Here is a 21,879-nt window from a genome sequence, read left to right on the forward strand (position 1 = left end):
TATTATAATTTATATAATATCCCCAATGAACTTAGTAAAGCAGAAACAGAAGAGAGATTTAAGGAGTTTATGGGGTCTTGCAATTTACCGACCTTAACGGAGTCCCAAATTGAAATTTTAGAGGCTCCAATTTCGCTAATGGAAATTGAAGCCACCATTAAAACACTAAAAAATGCTTCGGCCCCTGGCCCCGATGGATTTTCAGCCATATATTATAAAAAAATTTGTAAAATCTTGGCCCCACAGATTAAAATGTTCTTTGATTCGATCTTAGAGGGACACCCCTTGGATCAGGCGACAACACTCGCCGAAATAATAGTGATCCCTAAGCCAGACCGGGACCCCACACTATGCAGCAACTACCGTCCTATCTCTCTGCTTAATACCGACCTTAAACTTTTTGCCAAAGTTATGGCAAATCGGTTGGCTAAAGTCATAGACTCACTAGTGCACCCAGATCAGGTGGGGTTTATCTCTAATAGACAAGCCTTTGAAAATATTAGGCGAGTAGTGGATACCATTTCAGCTATTAATACAACACAAACCCCAGCCCTTGTCATGGGTCTAGACGCCGAGAAGGCCTTTGATAGGGTATCATGGAGGTATATGGACCTGCTGCTCCCTAGATTTGGAATTCGCGGGCGTTTTTTACAGGGAATACAAGCATTATATAAAAATCTGGTACTTATGTATTATCTGGACTCCCATGTTAAATGCACCCCATTTTTTCATACCCCTACTATCCAACTACGCATGGAGTTGATTTTATATAGTGTGGCGAGCGCAGCGAGCCACCGCGCCCAAAGCGTGGCGAGCGCAGCGAGCCCCGCGAGGGGACACGGTCTCATAAGAAAAACGGGAGTCCAGATATTACATAAGTACCAAAAATCCTATGGCGGCGGTGTCGATAAACGGCAACAGATCATCTCCCTTTAGAATTAATAACGGTACTAGACAAGGGTGTCCATTGTCGCCCATGATCTTCGCACTCATGATTGAACCGCTGGCGGCCAAAATTAGAAACGAAAAGGAAATTGGAGGTATCAGGATTGGTTCAGAAGAATACAAGATCACGTTATACGCGGATGATATCTTGTTGACGTTATCGGACCCACTGAAGTCAGTGAATAAAGTGTTCGAGACTGCCTTAGAATTTGGGGAAATCTCGAACTTTAAGATAAATTCAGCAAAAACCGAAATCCTGGACATCCACCTTCCTTCTAGCTTAAAGGAAAACCTGGCCTCCACCTTCTCATGTAAGTGGAGAAACAGTTATCTAAGATATTTGGGCATTAATATTACAAAAAATTATCATAAACTATATGATGCCAACTATCCTAGATTACTGAATGAGATCGTAAATGACATGAAGAGCTGGACCAGAATCCATATCTCGTGGACAGGAAGAGCTAACGTTTTGAAGATGAACGTCCTTCCACGCTTATTATACGTATTCCAAGCCCTCCCTGTCAGAATCCCTCCCATGACCTTTAAAAACCTGCAGAGTCTTGCATCCCACTTCTTATGCATAGGCGAATCTAGAATTATGGTAATGGGTGGTCCCAGATGTAGACATAATAGTAGGGGAACCTTTGCGCGGCGTAGCCGCGCGGCAAAAAGGGGGCGTGGCCTCATGGGAAGGGGCGTGGCCTCATGGGAAGGAGGCGTGGCATCACAAAAAGGGGTGTGGTATTACACTTTAGACCATACACAGTAATGCCCATTACACATTTTAGCAAACTCCGTAATACCCATTACACATAAAGCCACACGCCGTAATGCCAATTACACATAAGGCCACACACCATAATTCCCATTACACATTGTGCCACACATCATGATGCCCATTACATACATATCAAACTGTAATGCCCATTACATATTTGCCACATAAGTGCTGCTTACCTACGTGCTCATTGCTAGGGGGTTCTTACATGATGCCGCACACCATAGTACCCATTACACATGATGCCGCACACCATAGTACCCATTACACATGATGCCACACACCATAGTACCCATTACACATGATGCCACACACCATAGTACCCATTACACATGATGCCGCACACCATAGTACCCATTACACATGATGCCGCACATCATAGTACCCATTACACATGATGCCGCACACCATAGTACCCATTACACATGATGCCGCACACCATAGTACCCATTACACATGATGCCGCCCATGATTAAAGGGGGGGCGCGCTGAGGTGAAAGCGTTGAGAAGAATTGGAGTGGAAGCTGTAGGGGCAACAGTCATTGACAGCTGGGCAGAGAGCAGGGGGCTGCCCGGCTGTATTCAGAGCACTGCAGGTCACGGCTGTTTGAAATAATACCCCTTTCACAATAGAAAATGCAGGGATTTTCCCGGGAATATGGTCCCAGGATCATGCAGGGACATTCCCAGGCTGACCCCTTATACACCAGCCTAGTCCCTGCATTTTATGGTATGAGGGGGAGAGACAAACACTCCCCTCTTCCTACCCCCCTTTAACCAACCAGCTATATCTTCGGAACCAACTGACCCATTTACATGAGACCAGTATCATATTGAAGAACTTTTGAGTTGGCTTTGAATGATTTTGGTCCCGTGAAACTGGGCTGTTTGGTTCCAGAGAAATCTGCCCTCAAAAAACATAAAGAGTCATGAAATTACATTTAAGAAATGAAAAAAAAACAACCGGTTTAACCTCAATATCCTGGAACCAATTAACCCATATGGATCCAGCCTGGTATCAGATTGAAGGCCCAGCGATTTGGGTTCGACTGAGATCAACCTCGAGCTTCAGTGATGCCGAAGGGGGAACTGGCAGCCATTGAACTGGGTGGGGGTCGGAATTAGTGGGTCCCATGTTATTCTATAGGGAAAACTTTCCAGCTTTGCCTGGCCGTATCTCCGGTTCCCAGGGGGCTAGAGACACGGGGCTGGGCTCGTTGGAAAGCCCCTTCCCTCAGCTACAAAATGGGTGGTCCTGTGCACCCCCGGACCACCCCCTAGATTCGCCTATGTTCTTATGGTCTGGGAAAAGACCACGGGTGCGGTTTAAGACTTTGCAGAATGCCACTAGGGAAGGCGGGCTAGGAGTCCCTAATTTTAAACTTTATTTCTATGCAGCTCAAATTTCACAATTGGTGATGTGGCACTAAAGTAAAGAAACACATAGATGGGTCAAATTAGAGGCACAATTAGCGAACATGTCAACTATATCCACACTGCTCTGGATCCCGAAAAAAAGCAGACCTATTAGGGAAAAAGTTCATCCGGTAATTGAATTCTCCCTGTCCATGTGGGATAAAATAACTAAAGAATATAAGATTATAAATACACCCAATGCTCTTTTACCAATGTGGGATAACCCCCAATTTCCAGTAAGTAAGGAATTATCCTTTAAGAAAAATTGGTCAAAAACTAATATACTATTCCTAAACGAATTAGAAATGTCAGGTAGACTTCCGCCGTTTGCAGAAATTGTACTAAAATTTGATATCTCACCTAGAAGTGTTTACCAATACTGCCAGATAAATAGCTTCCTATCCCACTCACAACAGGCGAGAAAGAACCAAGTCAACACGATAGTGGAAACACTGTGCTTGAAAAGGGCATCATTTAAGGGTATTATTTCATCTGTGTACCAAATACTACTAAATTATAGTAAACAGGAGCGCCTTCCACAGGAACTGGCATGGGAGTTGGAGCTTGGTAAACAACTAGCCCTGGAAGATTGGGTGAGGATTAGAAAAAATTTGATTTCAGTATCCCAGTCAATCCGCTATAGAGAAAACTCTTTTAAGATATATTCCCGGTGGTACCTGACTCCAAGTAGACTAAGTCGTATATATAGCGGGCAGTGGCGTAACTATAAAATCTGCTCCCCCAAGCCAAAAAAGTTTCCTGCGCCCCCCCCCCCCCCCAATAGCATTCTAGTGAAATAAACAGGGCTGTTCCTAGACAATATGTCACCCATCTTAATTTCCCTTAAACATTATGCCACACACAGTAATGTCCATTACACATTATGCCACTTATCACAATGACCATTACATAATATTTGACACACCGCAATGCCCATTAAACATGCCACATACCGCAATGCCCATTACACAATATGCCACACACCACAATGACCATTACATATGCCACCCACCGCAATGCCTATTACACAATATGTGACACTCCGTAATGCCCATTACACATGGGACACAAACCGTAACGCCACTTAAACGTTACGCCACACACCGTAATGTCCCTTACACTATACACCGGACACCGTAATGCCCCTGACTCTGTGCCACACATCATAATGCCACTAGTTTTATATATGTGTGTGTGTATATATAGTATGTGTATATATATATATATATATATATATATATATATACATACATACACACACACAGGCATATATATATATATATATATATATATATATATATGCGGTAATAAAGCAGCGTCACTCCTGGGGACCTGTAATAGTTTTTAGTGGTGATACAAAAACATAACAGCAGGTAACATGAACTACACTGCTTTATTACTCCTATTTATTAACCCATTGAAGGCACCCGGGGCACTTATCATCTGAGATAGTGAGTGCTGGATCTTTTCCATTATGTGTATAATTATTTATATATATATATATATATATATATATATATATATATATATATATATATATACATACATACACACACACATATACATATATATATATATATATATATATTATAGCTAGAGAGAGGGATCTATATATATATATATATATATAGATATATATATATCTATATATATATATAGATATATATATATATCTATATCTATATAGATATATATATATATCTATATAGATATATATAGATATATATAGATATACCCACACACTATAGATATACATATAACATCTCCATAAATAAAGCAAGTGAAGGGCGGGGGGGAGGACAGGCTGTAAAACTTTTAACTTACTGTACATTGATTGTCCAAGTCATGGCACTGCACAGCGCACTAACGTACCGCACACCCCAAACCAACCCTCAGGACAGCTGCTGTGCTGCCTGCTAGGGAGTCGGGGACCAGGGAGGAGGACAGACGGAGCCCTGAGCCATGGGAGGAGCTGCCCGCGGCGCGACAGCCCACCCGCGGCCATCTTGTTTTCTGGCAAAATGCCAGTTCGCCGCAGCTGACAGGTGCCCGCAGCCCACCAGCTGACAGGCGCCCACCACAGCGCTGCTCCTCCAAGCCACCGCGGGGGCTGCCTCACGGTGGTTACGCCACTGATAGCGGGACCAGCGACCTATGCTGGCGTGGATGTGGGCATAAAGGCGATTTATTACATATCTTTGGGACATGCCCACAAATCCAACAAACTTGGACACTAGTTTTTGACTTAATCAAACAAATTACAAATATAGAGATTCCGAAGTCCCCCGAATATGTCTTGCTCCCTCTTAAAATTCCAGGGATCAAAACATCATCCCAAAAACTTATATGGTTTATATTGAGTGCCGCAAAAATAAAAATAGCCTCTTATTGGAAATCAAACAGGGTTCCATCCATGGCAATAATTAAAGAGACGGTGTGGCACCTATATCAAATGGAATATTTAGCAGGACTAGTAGAGGAGAATTTAGACTTGTTTAGGGAAGTATGGACGCCGTGGGCAGAATTCCATAACACTATAATTTGATGCGACCATAAGGATAGGGAGACCCTAATTAGTTACAGCGGAACCTATGTGAGTAGAATAGTCTGGACCAAAGAGACACCTATCCCCCCACCCCCCTTCCCCAATCATTGTATTGTAGTGTTATGTTAATGTGAAGTCTGTGTTTGTATTTTTGACCGGGTCTTAATGGATGCTGGGAGGGGAAAAGTGAAAGTATCCAGGAAGACTGGTTAATAATAAAGGGATCGAATAACAGGGTAAATGGAGTGGGATAATAGGGGAAAAAGGAAGGACTAAGAAAAATAGAGAGATGAGCTTGGATAACTTTCTACTGCTCTCCCAATAGATCCCCTTTCCTTCCCCCCATATGCCTCCATTTTCTGTCCTAGGAGAGGCGTGTGGCAGATCCCTTTCTTTGGATGTATGTTATATGTTTTCCTTTATAGCCAGGAATTGTATGGGCTGTAGAGATTAAATATCACATGGTTTATAATTAGCTAGAAGATAAAAGATATTATAGCTATAAATCAACAGAAGTTAATATATTATAAGGCAACAGATTGTATAACACTATGTACATGGCAAATGGTCATTTTTTATCGTATTTATAATCTGTTGAAAGATCGGCCCTTTAAGGTCCATATATATATATATATATATATATGTATACGTGTATTTGTATTTATATGTGTGTGTTATTTCGTTATAATGTCGGAAAACTAATAAACAGATTTATTAAAAGAAATCTACCATGCCTGGAATGGTCCTTATTAGTATATATGCTGCATAAAGCTCATATATGGCGCATTTGGTCTTGTCATCCTGTAAATGTGTTTATGACTCTGGTGCATGGTGCCTCCTTCTCCCTCCCAACCCAATCCTGCCACCTCCCCCCACCACCACCATCCCCTTTCCTTCTTTTTTGTTAATTATTGTAACTACTGTAATTAGATGTTCTTGCTTGATACATTTAATGTATCAATAAAGGGATATATGACCTAATTCAGTCCTGTTAGCAAGGCTGCAATTTTTGCCAGGGAATGGGTCATATTAAGGGGACCAATTTAGGTTGTCAGTCAATAGATTGACCACTGTTGGTGGAGAGGCCATATGTTGGCACCTTAAAAAAGTTGACATGTCTTAGGATGCCAGGAACAAAAGGTCAAATCAAGCAACGACATGAAAAAGGTTGACAGGAGTCCCCTCGCATGGCTTGCTTCACTCACCATGCTTCGCTCAGCACATAGTTACATAGTTACATAGTAGGTAAGGCTGAAAAAAGACTTGCGTCCATCTAGTTCAACTTGGTATAGATATCCATTGCTGATTTGGTAGGTTCTGGTATTTTACAGACAAATTATATTTCTTATTTGTACCCATGGATGTTTTTCTCCAGTAAATGTTTGTCCAACTTTGCCTTGAACGCATTTAATGAACCAGCCGTTACCACCTCTCTGGGAAGTGAGTTCCAGAGTTTGACTGTTCTGACCGTAAAGAAATTCTTTCTACTAGCTGAATGAAATCTTTTTTCTTCTAATCTATACTCATGCCCTCGCGTCCTAGATTCCTTTCTAGTAGAAAAGAGGGTGTGTGACAGTTCCTTATATTGGCCCTTGATATACTTGTACATGTTGAGCATGTCCCCCCTTAAACGTCTCTTTTCTAATGTAAATAGTCCCAAATTGCTTAATCTCTCCCTGTAGCTTAAATTCTCCATTCCCCTAATAAGCTTTGTTGCTCGCCTTTGGACTTTTTCTAATTCTATGATGTCCTTTTTATAGTGTGGGGCCCAGAACTGTACTCCGTACTCGAGGTGAGGTCTCACCAATGCTTTATACAGTGGCATAATTACCCATGAGTCCCTAGTTTCCATTCCCCTCTTAATACATGCCAGAATTTTGTTGGCCTTTTTTGTAGCTACATTACAATGGGCACTACATCCCAGTTTGCTGTCTATTTGGACTCCTAGATCCTTTTCAAGTATGGAATTACCCAGTTCCTCTCCGCTAAGGTTGTAACTTGCACACTGGTTGTGTCTCCCAAGGTGCATAACCTTACATTTATCTACATTGAACCTCATCTTCCATTTTTTTGCCCACTCATCTAGAATTGCAAGATCATTTTGAAGCATGGTGACATATTCTGGTGATTTGATGACTTTGCTAAGTTTTGTATCGTCCGCAAAGATGGATACATTGCTGAGTAACCCTATCCCAATATCGTTAATAAAAATGTTAAACAAAATGGGCCCCAAAACCGAACCCTGTCCCCGTAGATAGTTAAGTATGAAAAAAACACCTGTTTAGGGGGAAAAAAAGTGAAAAACTTATTTAAACCTTTTTCATGTTGTCCTTTTGTCCCTGTTGACCCAAGCCATATCGACCTTTTTATGGTGTTGACCAATAGTGGTTGACCTATTGACCTATTGAGTGTCAACCTAGTTAGTGTCAACCTATCGACTGCATACCTTTTTGCAGATGGACAAAATCAAGTTGCACTGCAGGTGAGGCAAATGTAATATGTGCAGAGAGAGTTAGATTTGGGTGAGGTATGGTCTAACTGAAAGTAGCCAGTATTTACCCTGCACAGAAACAAAATAAGTTTCCCTAAATGTAACTCTCTCTGCACATGTTACATCTGCCCCACCTGTAGCGCAGCATGGTTTTGTCCATCTGCAAAAATTGCAGCCTTGCTAACAAGCCTGAATCAGGACCCTGGTGTGATGTCATTTATTGTGTAATTTTGACTAGAGTGTATAGCTTTAGTGATTATTTGGTATCATTCCTTGTACTGTGGTTTACGGTTTTCCGTGATGACATGTATTTTTGATTTCCTGTACTATTTATTTTCATATGCATTCTATTGTTGTTTGTACTTTTTTGTCTGTCATCTACATTTACTAATATATAGAAAAATATATAAAGCTATTTAATACATAATGAATGAAAACGTACTACAGTATGTTCTTTTTAAATGGGCATGTAAAATAATGAGTATATTCCCAACATTAAATAATAAAATGCTGAAAGCATGTGCTTCCTTTGTAACGTTAGACTGTTAGATATTATTAGACAGCTGTACATTCAGATAAGCATAGGGAAATTTACAACCATAACAGATCACACAAAGGAAAAGATCTTACAGTACAATAAGATACAGAAATGATAATATGTAAATTAGGATTCATGTTTTTTTTTTTTTTTTTAGACATTCTTATTTAACACAATGAACTGTGGAATCACTATGGTCTGTCTTCAGTTTCCATTGTATACTTATTAGCTCATTGCCATAGCTGAAATTAACTATTGGAAGGTAGTGGTGTATTAAGAGAGGAGGGGCCTGTGTGCAGTGTCCAACTGGGACCGCCGCCTCTCTCTTGCCAGCTGCCAGCATAGTCAATGTCATGGCATCGGGCACTAGTAGATTGTAGAGTGGTACTTAGGAGCAGACTGGTAGTGAAAGCTACAGGGACGTGGTCTGGTTTGCCCGTGGGGCTGCCTGTGGCTGGGAGAGGGTAGAGGTTGACAGATGGGTGGTGTGGGTGTGTTAGGAGGTAGAATGGATCAAGGTGGTGATGTGAGCATTTAAAGTGACTTCTTTTTTGGACATTTTTTCAGAGCCACTTTAAATTTCCAATCTGCCCAGGACACCAGAAAAGGGCATTGCAGTGGAATAAGCATAAAGTCACACCCACATCTGCAGGAAAAGACACAAAATACATCTGCAACTGTTTCTAACTCAGGATTATGTCCTATGAGGAGGGTAACCAGCCCTTCAACAGACCCGCCTCCATAGGGGCTGCTTCCAGAAATTTCCTGAGCTGGTTTTCCATCCCAATCTGGCCCTGGTGGTATTAGTCTTCTGGGCATGCTCAATTTGTGTGGTGGCCATTTTCCCAGCGATTCTCCCCAAATACGCATGCGCAGGACTCCAGGAAAAAGGCACAGCAGCCTCATTTTGCATACACTACTGGACACTGGAGAGGTGCGTAATGAAAACAGAGTGCAGCTTGTGTGGTTTCCCCTGTTCCTGAGGGGCACGTCTGGACCACACACACACACACACACACACACACACACACACACACACACACACACACACACACACAGCAAATCATTTATTGTAACTGAATACATACAGGCAGGAAGTCACCCTCACAACTGTAAAATTTCATTAATACTGATGGAGTCTCAAAACCTGACTAACTATATTTTAAAGGATGGTTTGGCTAATTGAGCCACGCAGATCTGCAAAAATTACAGATAGCGATTTTTGCAGATTTGCACATGAGCGAGCCTGAAACTGTGGCCGCAGTCTAGAGCAAAGCAATGGGGCAGCTAGTGACCATTGAGGGGGTCCAGATCATCTAAGGGGGGGGTGCGGTGGCAGCATGACATCGCACGCAGCCTCTGCGACCCCCAAAAATGGCTGCTTTGCCAGGGAGATAATGATGATAAAGCAAAGCGCTCACACGATAATGATGCACACATTGTGCGGTGGGAGTTAGCATGCAGAGCAGCCTTGCCCTGTGCAATTCCTCTCAAAAATAAAACCCAAGCTGAATTCGGCCCATTATCAGCTCTGTTGTATGATGTAACTGGTGTTCATGTTTAGTGGTCCTTTACATAAAAGACAGTATGTGGGGTAACTGAATAAGTACCTGAAGTATAGATTGAAACTCTTGAATTTTCGTCTTTAGCATTTCATTTTCGCGCTCAAGTTCCATCATCTGCTCCCTCTTTGGACGATTCTCAATGTCATTTTTTAGTTTAAGGGATTGGTTTCTTTCCAGTTTACACTCCTCTTCTACTTTGTTCAAATGATGCTGTATGCGATCAATCTGCATTCAGTTAACAACAGGGTGCAACATATCATCTAGCTGAAGATCATTTTTATTAGCAGGAATCAGGCTAGTGTTTTTTATTTATTTAACAGTTCTCCAACACATGCAAATGTGATTTAAAGTTCAAATAAAGCAAAATACTATTATTTAAAGTAATGACATTTAGAGCGTATTTTCCCTGTAGTAGTATATGCATTACTGTATACAGATGGAGTCTTCTTCACCTAGCCATCTCTGGATAGCCATGGTGGCCCATGGCTCACCAAGGCCTATTGTTCTCAGCTGCAATACAATACCTAGAACAATACAGTAGGGGATTATCATAGGATTAAGTCTGACAGCCCTGGCTCACTTAATCCTAATAAAGGGCTAGATGAGGATGGCTCTATATGTATGTATGATGGCCTCCAAATAAGAGGTTTTAGGGATTGCATGCACTATGTATAATATTGACCTCTATCATCCATTACTTACCTACCTTAGGACCAATCAGAATCAGACATTGCATGCAGGCTACGGTACATCAGCCAAGTCAGAAAAGTCATCTGGCTGCGCATGGCCTAGGTGCCACTGCCTTTAGAAATCCCTCTCCTGCCCGCTTTGCATAACTGTAGCCAATATGCTTCAATGGCTGACATCTAAAAATGGAGTTTGCTTAAAGGGCCTACCTCTGGAGAGCCATGCTTCCTGAAGCTTGATACGTGTGGCCCAATCGCAGCAGCAATGGGAAATGCTGTGCAGGACGATTGAGAAACTGACATTACAATTCATAATTAGAAACACATTTAAAGTGAATACAAACCTCAAGTTGCAAATCTCGACTCCTCATAACAGCCATGTTCTTTTCCTCACTGAGTTGAGCAAATCTCATGGCTAAGTTATAATTATCATCCTTTACTTTGATTAACTCATCATTACAGTTGTTTCTCTCTTCTTTCATTTTGTTGTAACGATCCTGAAATGTTACAAGCTCTAAGTTAACAAGCTTTAATTGCTTCCGCTCATCTTCTAGTTGTCTTGAGTTAGCCACAAGTTCACATTTCTGCACTTCTTTTGTCTTTAACTGCTGCTGCAACTTGATGACTTCATTCATCAGGAACTGTGTGAGAGCTTCATGCCCCTCTTCTACTACAAAAAGGAACAATAGCATGAGCATCAGCATGGACTCTTGTTTAAGAGCTTCTATATACAGTATCATCTTTACTTGACTTTCTGTAGCCACATCTGCCCAACACTATATCCCAGTGGTTGGTTCCATTTTTCATGGAAGCTAATGTGCTTTATCATGCCTCATCTTTTGGAACTTCATTACTTTTTATGCAAACAAGAATGGCATTTAATTAAGTACATCATTATTATTTTAGCTGAAACTAGCAATTGCGTCTCTGCTGAAGGCAAACAGATATTGAGACAGAAATAGGCAGTAAACAATAATAAGGGGTATGCAACCAGTGCACCATCCAGTGTGAAAAGCAATCTTGGGTTTGTGAGGTGCCTAGAATGGAAAGACACTTACTAGTGCATCATTAAGAAGCTTCTGTGTCCAGCTCTCTGGCTGCTCCCATGCACTCCACGTGACATCATGGCATACTGTATGTTCTAGGGGTGGTGTTGGAAAGCACAGGTATAGAAGTGCCCTGCTATTGCCTTGTATAAGAGTTGATCTACATAGGAGTAACTTCTTCTCTGATAAGTAACTACTATTTTTCCTGTGAAATATGCATTTAATAACTTAAGCTGGGTACACATATATACAATCGTCGGGCCGTTCTTCCAATCTGGGGGCAAACGGTCGTTCGATTGTATAGGTGTGTACGCTGTCCCAATTGCTGCTGTGCGACCGATAAACGGCCAAAAACGCTCTTGGCCGTCCACGGTCGGTCGGTCGAAGGTTCTTTGCTGCTTAATATTTCATCCGACAGGACGGCTCCATATCGGAACAAAAGTGAAGTGTGTACGCACCTTCGATCGATATGCTTGACAGTTTGACAAAGCACGGTGGTATGCTGCATTATGAGAGACCCTGTAACCCTTTGCCTGCTGTTTTAACTAATGTGTGTTTAATGTCTCACTGCTCAACACTTTAGACGCATCACTTTAAGACATTAATCAATGTTGAAGTTTTAATAGTGTTTTATGGTGCCCTGAAAAGAGCTTCCAGCCCACTCTATTAAAACTTCAACATTGATTAATGTCTTAAAGTGATGCGTCTAAAGTGTTGAGCAGTGAGGCATTAAACAGACATTAGTTAAAACAGCAGGCAAAGGGTTACAGGGTCTCTCATATACTTCTTCTTGCGATTGTTTGGACGGGAGTACATCGGACGTCGCAAGTAAAATTGTACATATGTGTACGCGCAGAACGGTCGTATGTTTTGGACGGCCGAACGTGTATTCGGTCGATCGAACGGTCGCAAGAAAAAGGAAATTGTACATATGTGTACCCAGCTTTACAGATGCACAAACACTGGGGGTGAATGTGGTGGTTGGTGAGTGGTGCAGGTGATAGCAACCCTGTTTGAAGGTACAAGTTCATGCTCACACCATTCTTCAAAAAAGGAAACCTAAACCATTTCCAGATAAAGTTGTACTAAGGACAAATCTAGAATTAATATGTAAAACCTGTTGTTTTTCATATAAATCATGAGCTAATGAGGAAGAAGAGCAGCTACACGCTGCCTGGTTCACTCACAAAGGCAAATTCACTTTCTAATGGACAAAACCATATGCACTGCAGGGCCATAGTCTGTGCATCCTCGGATCCTCTGGTTAGGATGAAGCAGGTCCGTCAGAAGAGCCAGCTCCTTATATGGCTAGCACCTTAACCCTTTCCGTGCCTAGTGAATTTGTCAAAATACATGTGAAAATTGGCGAGCAAAATTTTTATTCATCTCAATGACCTGTAATGTTTACCTTATATAAGAAATAGAATATATTTCCGCACAACATTTTTTATTTGAATTTATGTAACAAATGTGAGCGACGCTGGCATTTTTAGCTGAGAATTTGCACTTCAAAGAGTTAAGGAGCAAGGAAAGCTCAAGTGTCAATAATGGAACATTGCAAAGCTGCAGTGTGGTTCCCTCCACACACATTTGTTCAGCTTTATGTGCTGGATATTATGACAAGTTAATAAATCCAGTTTTGGTGAAAAGTGTACAAGGTTGTCAATAACCTTTTTTTTTGTTATCGAGCACTACAACCATGTGTGGTTATTTCTTTTAAGCCCACCCTCCCTAACACTGCTTTGGTACATTCCAAATGGTTAGGATTGCCAGAGTGTCCAAGAAAGAAAGTGGCAATTATTAAATTATTTGGTACTTGTGTCGTTTCATGGCGCCAGCATGGCCGTGCCCTACTTCCGGGTTCTGCGCTCAGCAAACTTTCTAAAATAAACAAAATAAACTCCTTGCCAAAGTGGATAGTTCATACCCCCACTATCCACGTTGGCATGGAGTTGATTTTAGATAGCGTAGCGAGCCACCGAGCCAGTAGCGTGGGTGAGCGCAACAAGCCCCGCAAGGGGACTCAGACGCACGGCCAAACTGGCGCCGTGAAACTACACAAGTACCAATTATTTATTTTCCTCAAGACTCCATTGCAGCCTAATTTTTACAAAGCTTAGGAGGTTCTTCCAAGATGCCAGGAAGCATAAGTGGATATGTTCTAGAATCTATCTATAATCACCTAAATGTAACTTTTCCTGTCTCTAATTACACCAGCCTAGACTTAACCTATTAGTTAGGGCTTCCATGGGGTCCATCAGCAACAATTTTCCTTGTTATATTTTTTATGCTTTCTTAGTTATTTTTTGTCACTTTACTGAACATTTTTATTTAAATAAATAAATAAATATCCATAATGTATAATGCACCCACAGTCGGTGGGGCGCAGGCTTCAGCTCTGGTGATTATTGAAGCACTGCACGTGCACACGGATTGTAGCTGTTCGGGAAAAACGCAGATAGGACCCAAGCATTTGAAGGGAGGCCCTCTAGCATCAGCACCAGCTCTGATCTCCCAAGCTTCACCGCCAAACAAGTCTGTGGCTACACAGCCACTGCACACACGGGAGGTGAGGGGGAAACATCAATAAATGGTGGGTGAATGTGTATGGATTTGCAGTTCTTTTCAAGGCTGCGTTGCCACTCGCAACCTTGCACATGGGTGGGATTACACACTGGCAAGGTAGTGTGTACCTGGGCTCCGAAAAGTAGCAGCTCAGCGATCAGTACTCAATTACCCTCAATAACAGATTCCTACTAAACAACATGGAAAATCACCCATAGATCAACTTTTCAGCTCTGTCCCTATTTCTGTTTTTTTAATTCACTTACCTTGAGATTTTCGGTATATGAAATGGTCTTTGCTACAAGGACTGAGCATTCTCTCTTAAATGTCTTTTGAGGCAATAATACTTTATATTAGAATTAGTTTAGTCTGTTAAAAATACACACAAAGAGTGCAAGTAGAGCTTTACACAGCACAATGATTTATAGTATGAGCACCTCTTACTCACCGACTATGGTGGAAAACCTTCTAGTTGGCTCTTTTCCTGTTACCAGCTTGTAGAGTTCTGGGTAGTAAAATTCAAGACTTTCCAAAAAGACAATATATCCCCTTTGTCCTTTTGTTTGGAGAATGTCTAAGAGTCGCCCTGCCAGGCAAAAACAATAAGTAAGAATTTCTGTGCCACATATTGTCACTTTTATTTAATACTTTTCTTTGACATAAGACAAATCTAAAGTCAGATGATCAGTTATAAATGAAGGGCTCTATATAAAGCTACATGTTACAATAGGTTAACCAAGTGCACACTAATACTGCGCACACATTTTTGTTTGAATTATGCATTGTACATGCATGTAATTAGATTCAACAACAAAAAAATTATATACTGTACCTCCGCACGCACCGGATCATCGCCGGTGGGGGAATGGTATACAATAAGCATTTCATGAGCAAAGCGTACCTGAGCGTGTGGTTCTAGATAAAAATAGCAAAGAGTTGAGGACTTCTTCCTCATCCTGCTCATCGATGACCTTACACTGTCGCAAGTATGGTGTCAACTTTGCAGGATTAATGTAGCGGCTGAGCATATTCCGATTGGATTCAATGTTTTCCCACAATTCATTTTCATCGTTTTGTAAGGCATCAACTTCATTCTCCATTTTGTATTATTCTATAGATAACAATGTAAAAAATTTTTTTATTGGAACATCATCAACAGTGAGAAAAAAATGTTGAAATAATGAATCTAATCAGCATATCAAAATAGCCATGTCTATGATACTGTCCCTTCTCCAAGGGCATGGGTACACAATCATGTAAACAGTGTGTGACATTTTACATGTCAAGACATGCGTGATATCGAATACCTTAGGGCAGGGGTGTCAAACACAAGGCCCGCAGGCCAAATGCGGCCCGCCAGACCTCTTCATGTGGCCCGCGCAGCCGCCGCCAGCCTTCACCTTTTATTCTCGATTTTTTTTAAACAAGAAAGCCGCCTCTTCAGCGCATGCGCGGCAGCCTACAAGCCAGAGAACGTCTACCCTCTAGCGCAGTGCTGCCGGTCGTCAACCCCTCCTCCGCTCCCACCTGCTGTATAGGAGCCAGAGAGAGGAAAGAGCAGGTCCATCGTGGTGAATGGTGCTGCTGCTGTGCGCTCCAGGTCACTTACTGCTGAGAGTGCACTGCACAGTGAACAGTAGCACGCTGCCCCCACTCCTGGATAGATAGTGCGAGGAGCACTACTCACAGGAGGGAGTGGGAAATGCGCCTGTGTGAGAGCGCAGCTGTGTCCTTGGTGGTGGAGCAGCTCAGACTGGAGTGGACGCATCAGAGCGGGTAAGTGTCAAACTCTCTGCCTATGTGTGTGTGTGTGCACTGGCACATTGCAGCCCATCATTAATTGCTGTGTCCCATGATAATAAGCAGGACATATGCCCTAAGACTGAGTGCTGTCCCCCTATGCAGGCAGCGTGTGCCCTAATGCACTGCAGTTCACAGCAATAGCAGGAGGGAAATGCTACTGCTGAGTATACAATAAATGAATGCAGTGACAATAATTTATGATAATAAAGAGTGGACACATAGTCCTACAGATACAACCGGCCCTTTGAGGGTGACCAAACTGCTGATGCGGCCCCCCGATGAATTTGAGTTTGACACCCCTGCCTTAGGGGAATGGGGATGTTTAAATTGCTTACAAACAACCAGGTGCTTACATGTTGCACAAGAAATGCAGCTGTAGCAGCCCAGGGGTTTAGTGTATGTATTCGGTGGTTTTGGAATACCTCTATTTAACCCTGGTAAATCAGGGTCGGTTTTGATGATCGGCCACAGGGCATTGGTTGCCTGTGGAGTCACAGGACTGGCCATTGTAAAGGAACTGGACCACGGAAATACTGCCTGAGGATCTCTGATCTTAGGAGTAAAAAGCTGAATTTTCTCTGAATCTCCAACATTTGCTTTTTTTGTTCTAATAAAGTGAGATAGTCAAATCCTCTTAAGACAAATTTGGTGACTAAAGTATCAAGACGTGACTCAATCTCCAGGGGATTACTGATGTTCCTGGCTACCCGCATCATTTGTGACCGTGGTAAACCACGTTTCAATGCGGGGCGGGGCGGGGAAATGGCTTGATGCCATCAGAAAGGTATTCCTGCCGACATCTTTGAAAAAGACGTTGATACTAATCCTTTTGGCTCTAATAGAAACTGCTACGTTGCTGTATATTTAATGGTGTAGGTACCTGCATTGATGTCAACCAGTAGACTAGACAAAGTATCTGGCCCACCCATCCATAACATGAAAATATCATTGATATACAGTATCACATCAAAGGTAGGTGTCACTTCAAAAGTCACAGTTCATTCTAAGCAGCAGCTAGAATTCAGCATATATCACCAGGCTTGGAACAAGCACGCCAGCACTTGGAGGACACCAGGACGCAGCTGCCTATATCCCCACGAATGTGCTGCAGCACTTGCAGTACGCTAGGATAAGGCAATTAAGGATACTGTGTAGTCTGTGTAGTGGGTAATCCATGAATAGTACTTGGGGAGGATGCCACTGCAGGCCCATACCAGAGGGGTACTTGAGGGAAGGGTGCCACGACAGGCCCATACCAAAGGGGTACTTGTGGGGAGGATGCCACTGCAGGCCCATACCAGATGGGTACTTGAGGGGAGGATGCCACTGCAGGCTCATACCAGAGGGGTACTTGAGGGGAGGATGCCAATGGAGGCCCATAACAGAGGGGTTCATGAAGGGAGGATGCCACACTAGAGGATTAGTTGCAGAGGGGTACATGAGGGGAGAATGCCACTGCAGCCCCATAATAGAGGGGTACATGAGGGGAGGATGCCATTCCAGAGGGGTACTTGCAGAGGGGTATATGAGGGGAGGATACCACTGCAGCCCCATAACAGGCCCCATATAGGCAGTACGGATGGCGTAATGGTTAGCATTACTGCCTCACAGCACTGAGGTCATGGGTTCAATACCCACCATGGCCCTAACTGTGCGGAGTTTGTATATTCTCCCCGTACTTGCGTGGGTTTCCTCCGGGTACTCCGGTTTCCTCCCACAATCCAAAAATATACTGGTAGGTTAATTGGCTCCCAACAAAAAAAAAATAACCCTAGAATGTCTGTGTGTGCATGTACATGTGGTAGGGAATATAGATTGTAAGCTCCACTGGGGCAGGGACTGATGTGAATGGTGAAATATTCTCTGTAAAGCGCTGCGGAATCTGTGTGCGCTATATAAGAAACTGCTAATAAATAAATAAATAAATAACAGAGTAGTACAGTTCACCAGGGATGGGGGGATAGGGTGGGTACTGTATGTCACTGGGGATGGGGGGGATAGGATGGCAGAGTTGATAAAACCATTTGTATTTGTAAACACTGCAACGTTGAATTGCCTTATCACCGGAGTACTTTGCGTATAAAGTATAATTTAAATGGGTACTTATGTAATATCTGGGCTCCCGTTTTTCTTATGAGACCGCGTCCGCTGGCCATGCTTCGGGCACGGTGGCTCGCTGCGCTCTCCACACTATGGGCCTTATTCTGGTCTGTGCGGCCGGAGCCGAATATGCGGCCAGGACCGTGCGTCCTAAACCCCGCCTTCCGTACGGATCGCTCACTCCGTCCGAATGCGGTAAGCCGCTGACCGCACGGAGCACGAGTGGATTTCTCATGTATACACCTCCTCCATCTCTGGGAACCTCCCCCATCATTCGATGGTCGCAGACCATCGAATGCAGGACCGAGTGGTCAGGCAGCTCCCGCGAGCTCAGACCACTCGGGCATTTCTCCGTGCAAAAGCAGGGATCTGGGCGGGCAACTGACATCCGGCAATGTCATATTATCCGCCCCCTACACGTGCGTCACGGCCACATTACCATACGTACGCCCAGCATTTTCATGGGAACGCCCATGAAACGCGGGGCGTATGCATATGTTAATGAGGCCAAACAGCCCTTCACGCCCCTCTCCTCCCCCTGTTCATAGTGTAAACAATTCATGCGGAATTTGGACGTATGTCCCTTTCGCACATGCGCAGATATGCCTCTGCACATGCGCAAACACAAAACATCGGCGGAACGAACGCACGCGGATATATCCGCACCAACCAGAATAAGGGCCAATATAACATCAACTCCATGCGTAGTTGGATAGTAGGGGTATGAAAAAATGGGGTGCATTTAACATGGGAGCCCAGATAATACATAAGTAACTTTAAATGCAATACACAGTGTTGATTCGTAAAAATCACCCAGCAAAGCAAACAGTGGAGTGAGGCTTCGGCAGACTACGCTGGACACAACATATGGGAGAAGTATAGATAAACAAAAGCAAGAAAAGCTAACAAATAACCTAGGGCCTTATTTTGGTTCATTCTTTCTGTCAAAATCCTTCTTAGATGGACAAAACCATGTGCACTGCAGGGGGGCAGATGTAACATGTGCAGAGAGAATTAGATTTGGGTGAGTAATTTTGTTTCTGTGCAGGGAAAATACTGACTGCTTTATTTTTACACTGCAATATAGATCTCACTTTGAAGAAAAACCCCACCCAAATCTAATTCTCTCTGCACATGTTACATCTGCCCCACCTGCAGTGCACATGGTTTTGCCCATCTAAGAAGGATTTTGTCAGAAAGAATGAACCAAAATAAGGCCCCTAGTGAAGTGGATAGCTACAAGTTGCAGGCCAATTAGTATTGTGGAAGATGTCTGTCTGAGGAACATTCTTAGGATCGCAACGAATGACAGCACATATGAGCCTCCCTCAAGATGTACCATCAGAAGAAGAATACAGAGTTTTATGAAAAGGAGAGGACTACAAAAGTGACAGTGTTACAACATACACCACATGTTGCTCTCACTGGAGACTAATGGACATCTCTGGGTAACCATAATTACATTGGAGTTACAGTGCATTATATAGATGAAAAGTGGGAGCTGCATTCACATGCTCTGACTGTAATGAAAACAGAAGAGAGACATTTTGCTGAAACATGCGCAGAACATTTTATTCATGTTGCACAGGAGTGGAACATTTCAGATAAAGTCGTCACACTTAGCACAGATAGCGAAAGAAATGTGTTGTTTGCTGCTGCAAGACATCTGTCTTGTTTTGAAGACGTCCCCTGCACTGCACACAGTCTCCAGGGTCCTATCTCAGTATCTTTTCAGAACAGTGCATTTGACAATGTCCTGGCAAAATGCAGAAAGATTGTGGGCCACTTTAAACACAGTGCAGCAAATGCTGCAGAATTATAACAACAACAAATTGAACATGGACAAAATCCAATCATGGAATTCAACTCTGCAGAAATGAACAGCCACTGAGATTTCCATGCCATGCCAACTAAAGCTGAAATGGAAAAAACTGCAGAGGTTGGAAACACTGCTGGAGCCCTGCAGGTATAATTTACATACATCATATATTTCATTTTTTCACTGTCCTTTTTTTCACTGTTTTTGTAAAAAATATAGCATGAATGGGATGTAGTTATGATGCTGGCACTCGGCATCCCAGAGGTCAAGATTCTGCACAGAGGGTTAAGGTTGGGAGGTTTAGTATACATACCGGGACTGTCTGGGTTCTGGGATGGCGCTGTTGGTCTCCACAAGCATTGTCAGCGTTGGTCTCCTATACCCAACGAAATGGATTTCAACTTTTTTTTTCTGTTGCAGGTATAGATGTAGCCAGCCTCTTCCTTGCAGGGGCTGGAGAAACTATCGCCAGCCCCTGCCAGCTGCCAGCTCCCACCAGGGGGTGCGCCGCCTCCACCGCCGGTCCCCATTGCCACCCCCCATCGCCGCCCCCCCAACCCTGCAGGGACCCGCTGCCCAGCTGCCGAGAGACTGGGACGCAAGTGCGTGTTAGATGCACACACGTCCCAGTTTCTGCCGGCGCTCGCCAGAGGGGACATTCTGGCGGGCGCTGGGCAAGGACAAGGAGTGCTCCATCTGTATGTGACTGAACTTCTGGGAGGAGTATGTTTCATGCTCTGTCGTCCTCCTGCTTTTATGTCTACATTCATAACAGACCTGGACACACACAAGGGAAATGTTAACCTTGCATATCTGAAGATTGCTACGGCATTGGATCAAATATTCAAAGACCTCAATTGTTTTTCTGATCTGAGAGGGGTGAGGTGTGGGCCTCAGTCACCAACTTACTCAAGGAACAGAGGTTTTCTGCAGAGAAACCAGTGGAAGCAACAACACTAGAGCCACCAAATAAAAAGTTAGCCCTATTGGCTGCTTCATCAGAGTCTGAACAAGAGGAAGATTCAGTTGAGAACAGTGTGCGTCGATAGAGAGCGGAGCCCACCATCAGTAGAGTCCTGTCCATTAGAGTGGTTGTCCAAACTTGCAGGCTCACACAGCAGGCTGGCCTCTATTGCACAAAAGTACTTGGCCACACCTGCAACATCAGTACCATGTGAAAGGTTGTTTGCTCTGGCTGGTCATATTGTGCAGAAAAAGAGAGTTTGTTTATCATCTGAAAATGTAAATAACCTGGTGTGTCTTAGCAACTGGCTTGGTGCAGAGGAATAAATAGGTTACACACCTAAAATATATCTGTCCAATCTGTCTGGTGGGAATAAAATCCGGTAATATATGAGGGCATAGATCAATCAACCTTTTCCTCTCAAACACTGGAAAACATAAAATTGACATTCATCGTTGATTACATCCGTTGGATTGATGGAACACATTTCTCCAAACAAGTTTTTGTCTATTTTCCAATGTTTGGGAGCAGATGGTTGATTGTTATTTGCTCTCATACATTACCACATTTTTGTTCCCACCATATACATTCCACAGATATCTTTTAGGTATGTAC

The 21,879-nt window shown here is 43.0% G+C and overlaps 1 protein-coding gene across 3 annotated transcripts in view; it reads right to left on the minus strand.

The window, feature by feature from the left end:
* Positions 1–21,879, minus strand: part of CARD11 (caspase recruitment domain family member 11) — a 167,208-nt gene that overhangs the window by 123,521 nt on the left and 21,808 nt on the right. For 2 of the 3 annotated variants that reach the window (XM_083153448.1, XM_083153446.1), the window contains exons 2-5: positions 15,480–15,689; positions 15,027–15,164; positions 11,312–11,637; positions 10,327–10,506 (exon numbers count right to left, since the gene is read on the minus strand). In XM_083153448.1, coding sequence (XP_083009574.1) covers positions 10,327–10,506; positions 11,312–11,637; positions 15,027–15,164; positions 15,480–15,678 — 843 coding nt within the window. In that variant the 5' untranslated portion in view covers positions 15,679–15,689. The remainder of the gene's footprint in view (positions 1–10,326; positions 10,507–11,311; positions 11,638–15,026; positions 15,165–15,479; positions 15,690–21,879) is intronic. The other variant, XM_083153447.1, reaches the window with a different exon arrangement.

Source organism: Crinia signifera, chromosome 7, assembly GCF_055691185.1.
Source record: "Crinia signifera chromosome 7, ASM5569118v1, whole genome shotgun sequence".
In the NCBI taxonomy this organism is placed as follows: domain Eukaryota; kingdom Metazoa; phylum Chordata; class Amphibia; order Anura; family Myobatrachidae; genus Crinia; species Crinia signifera.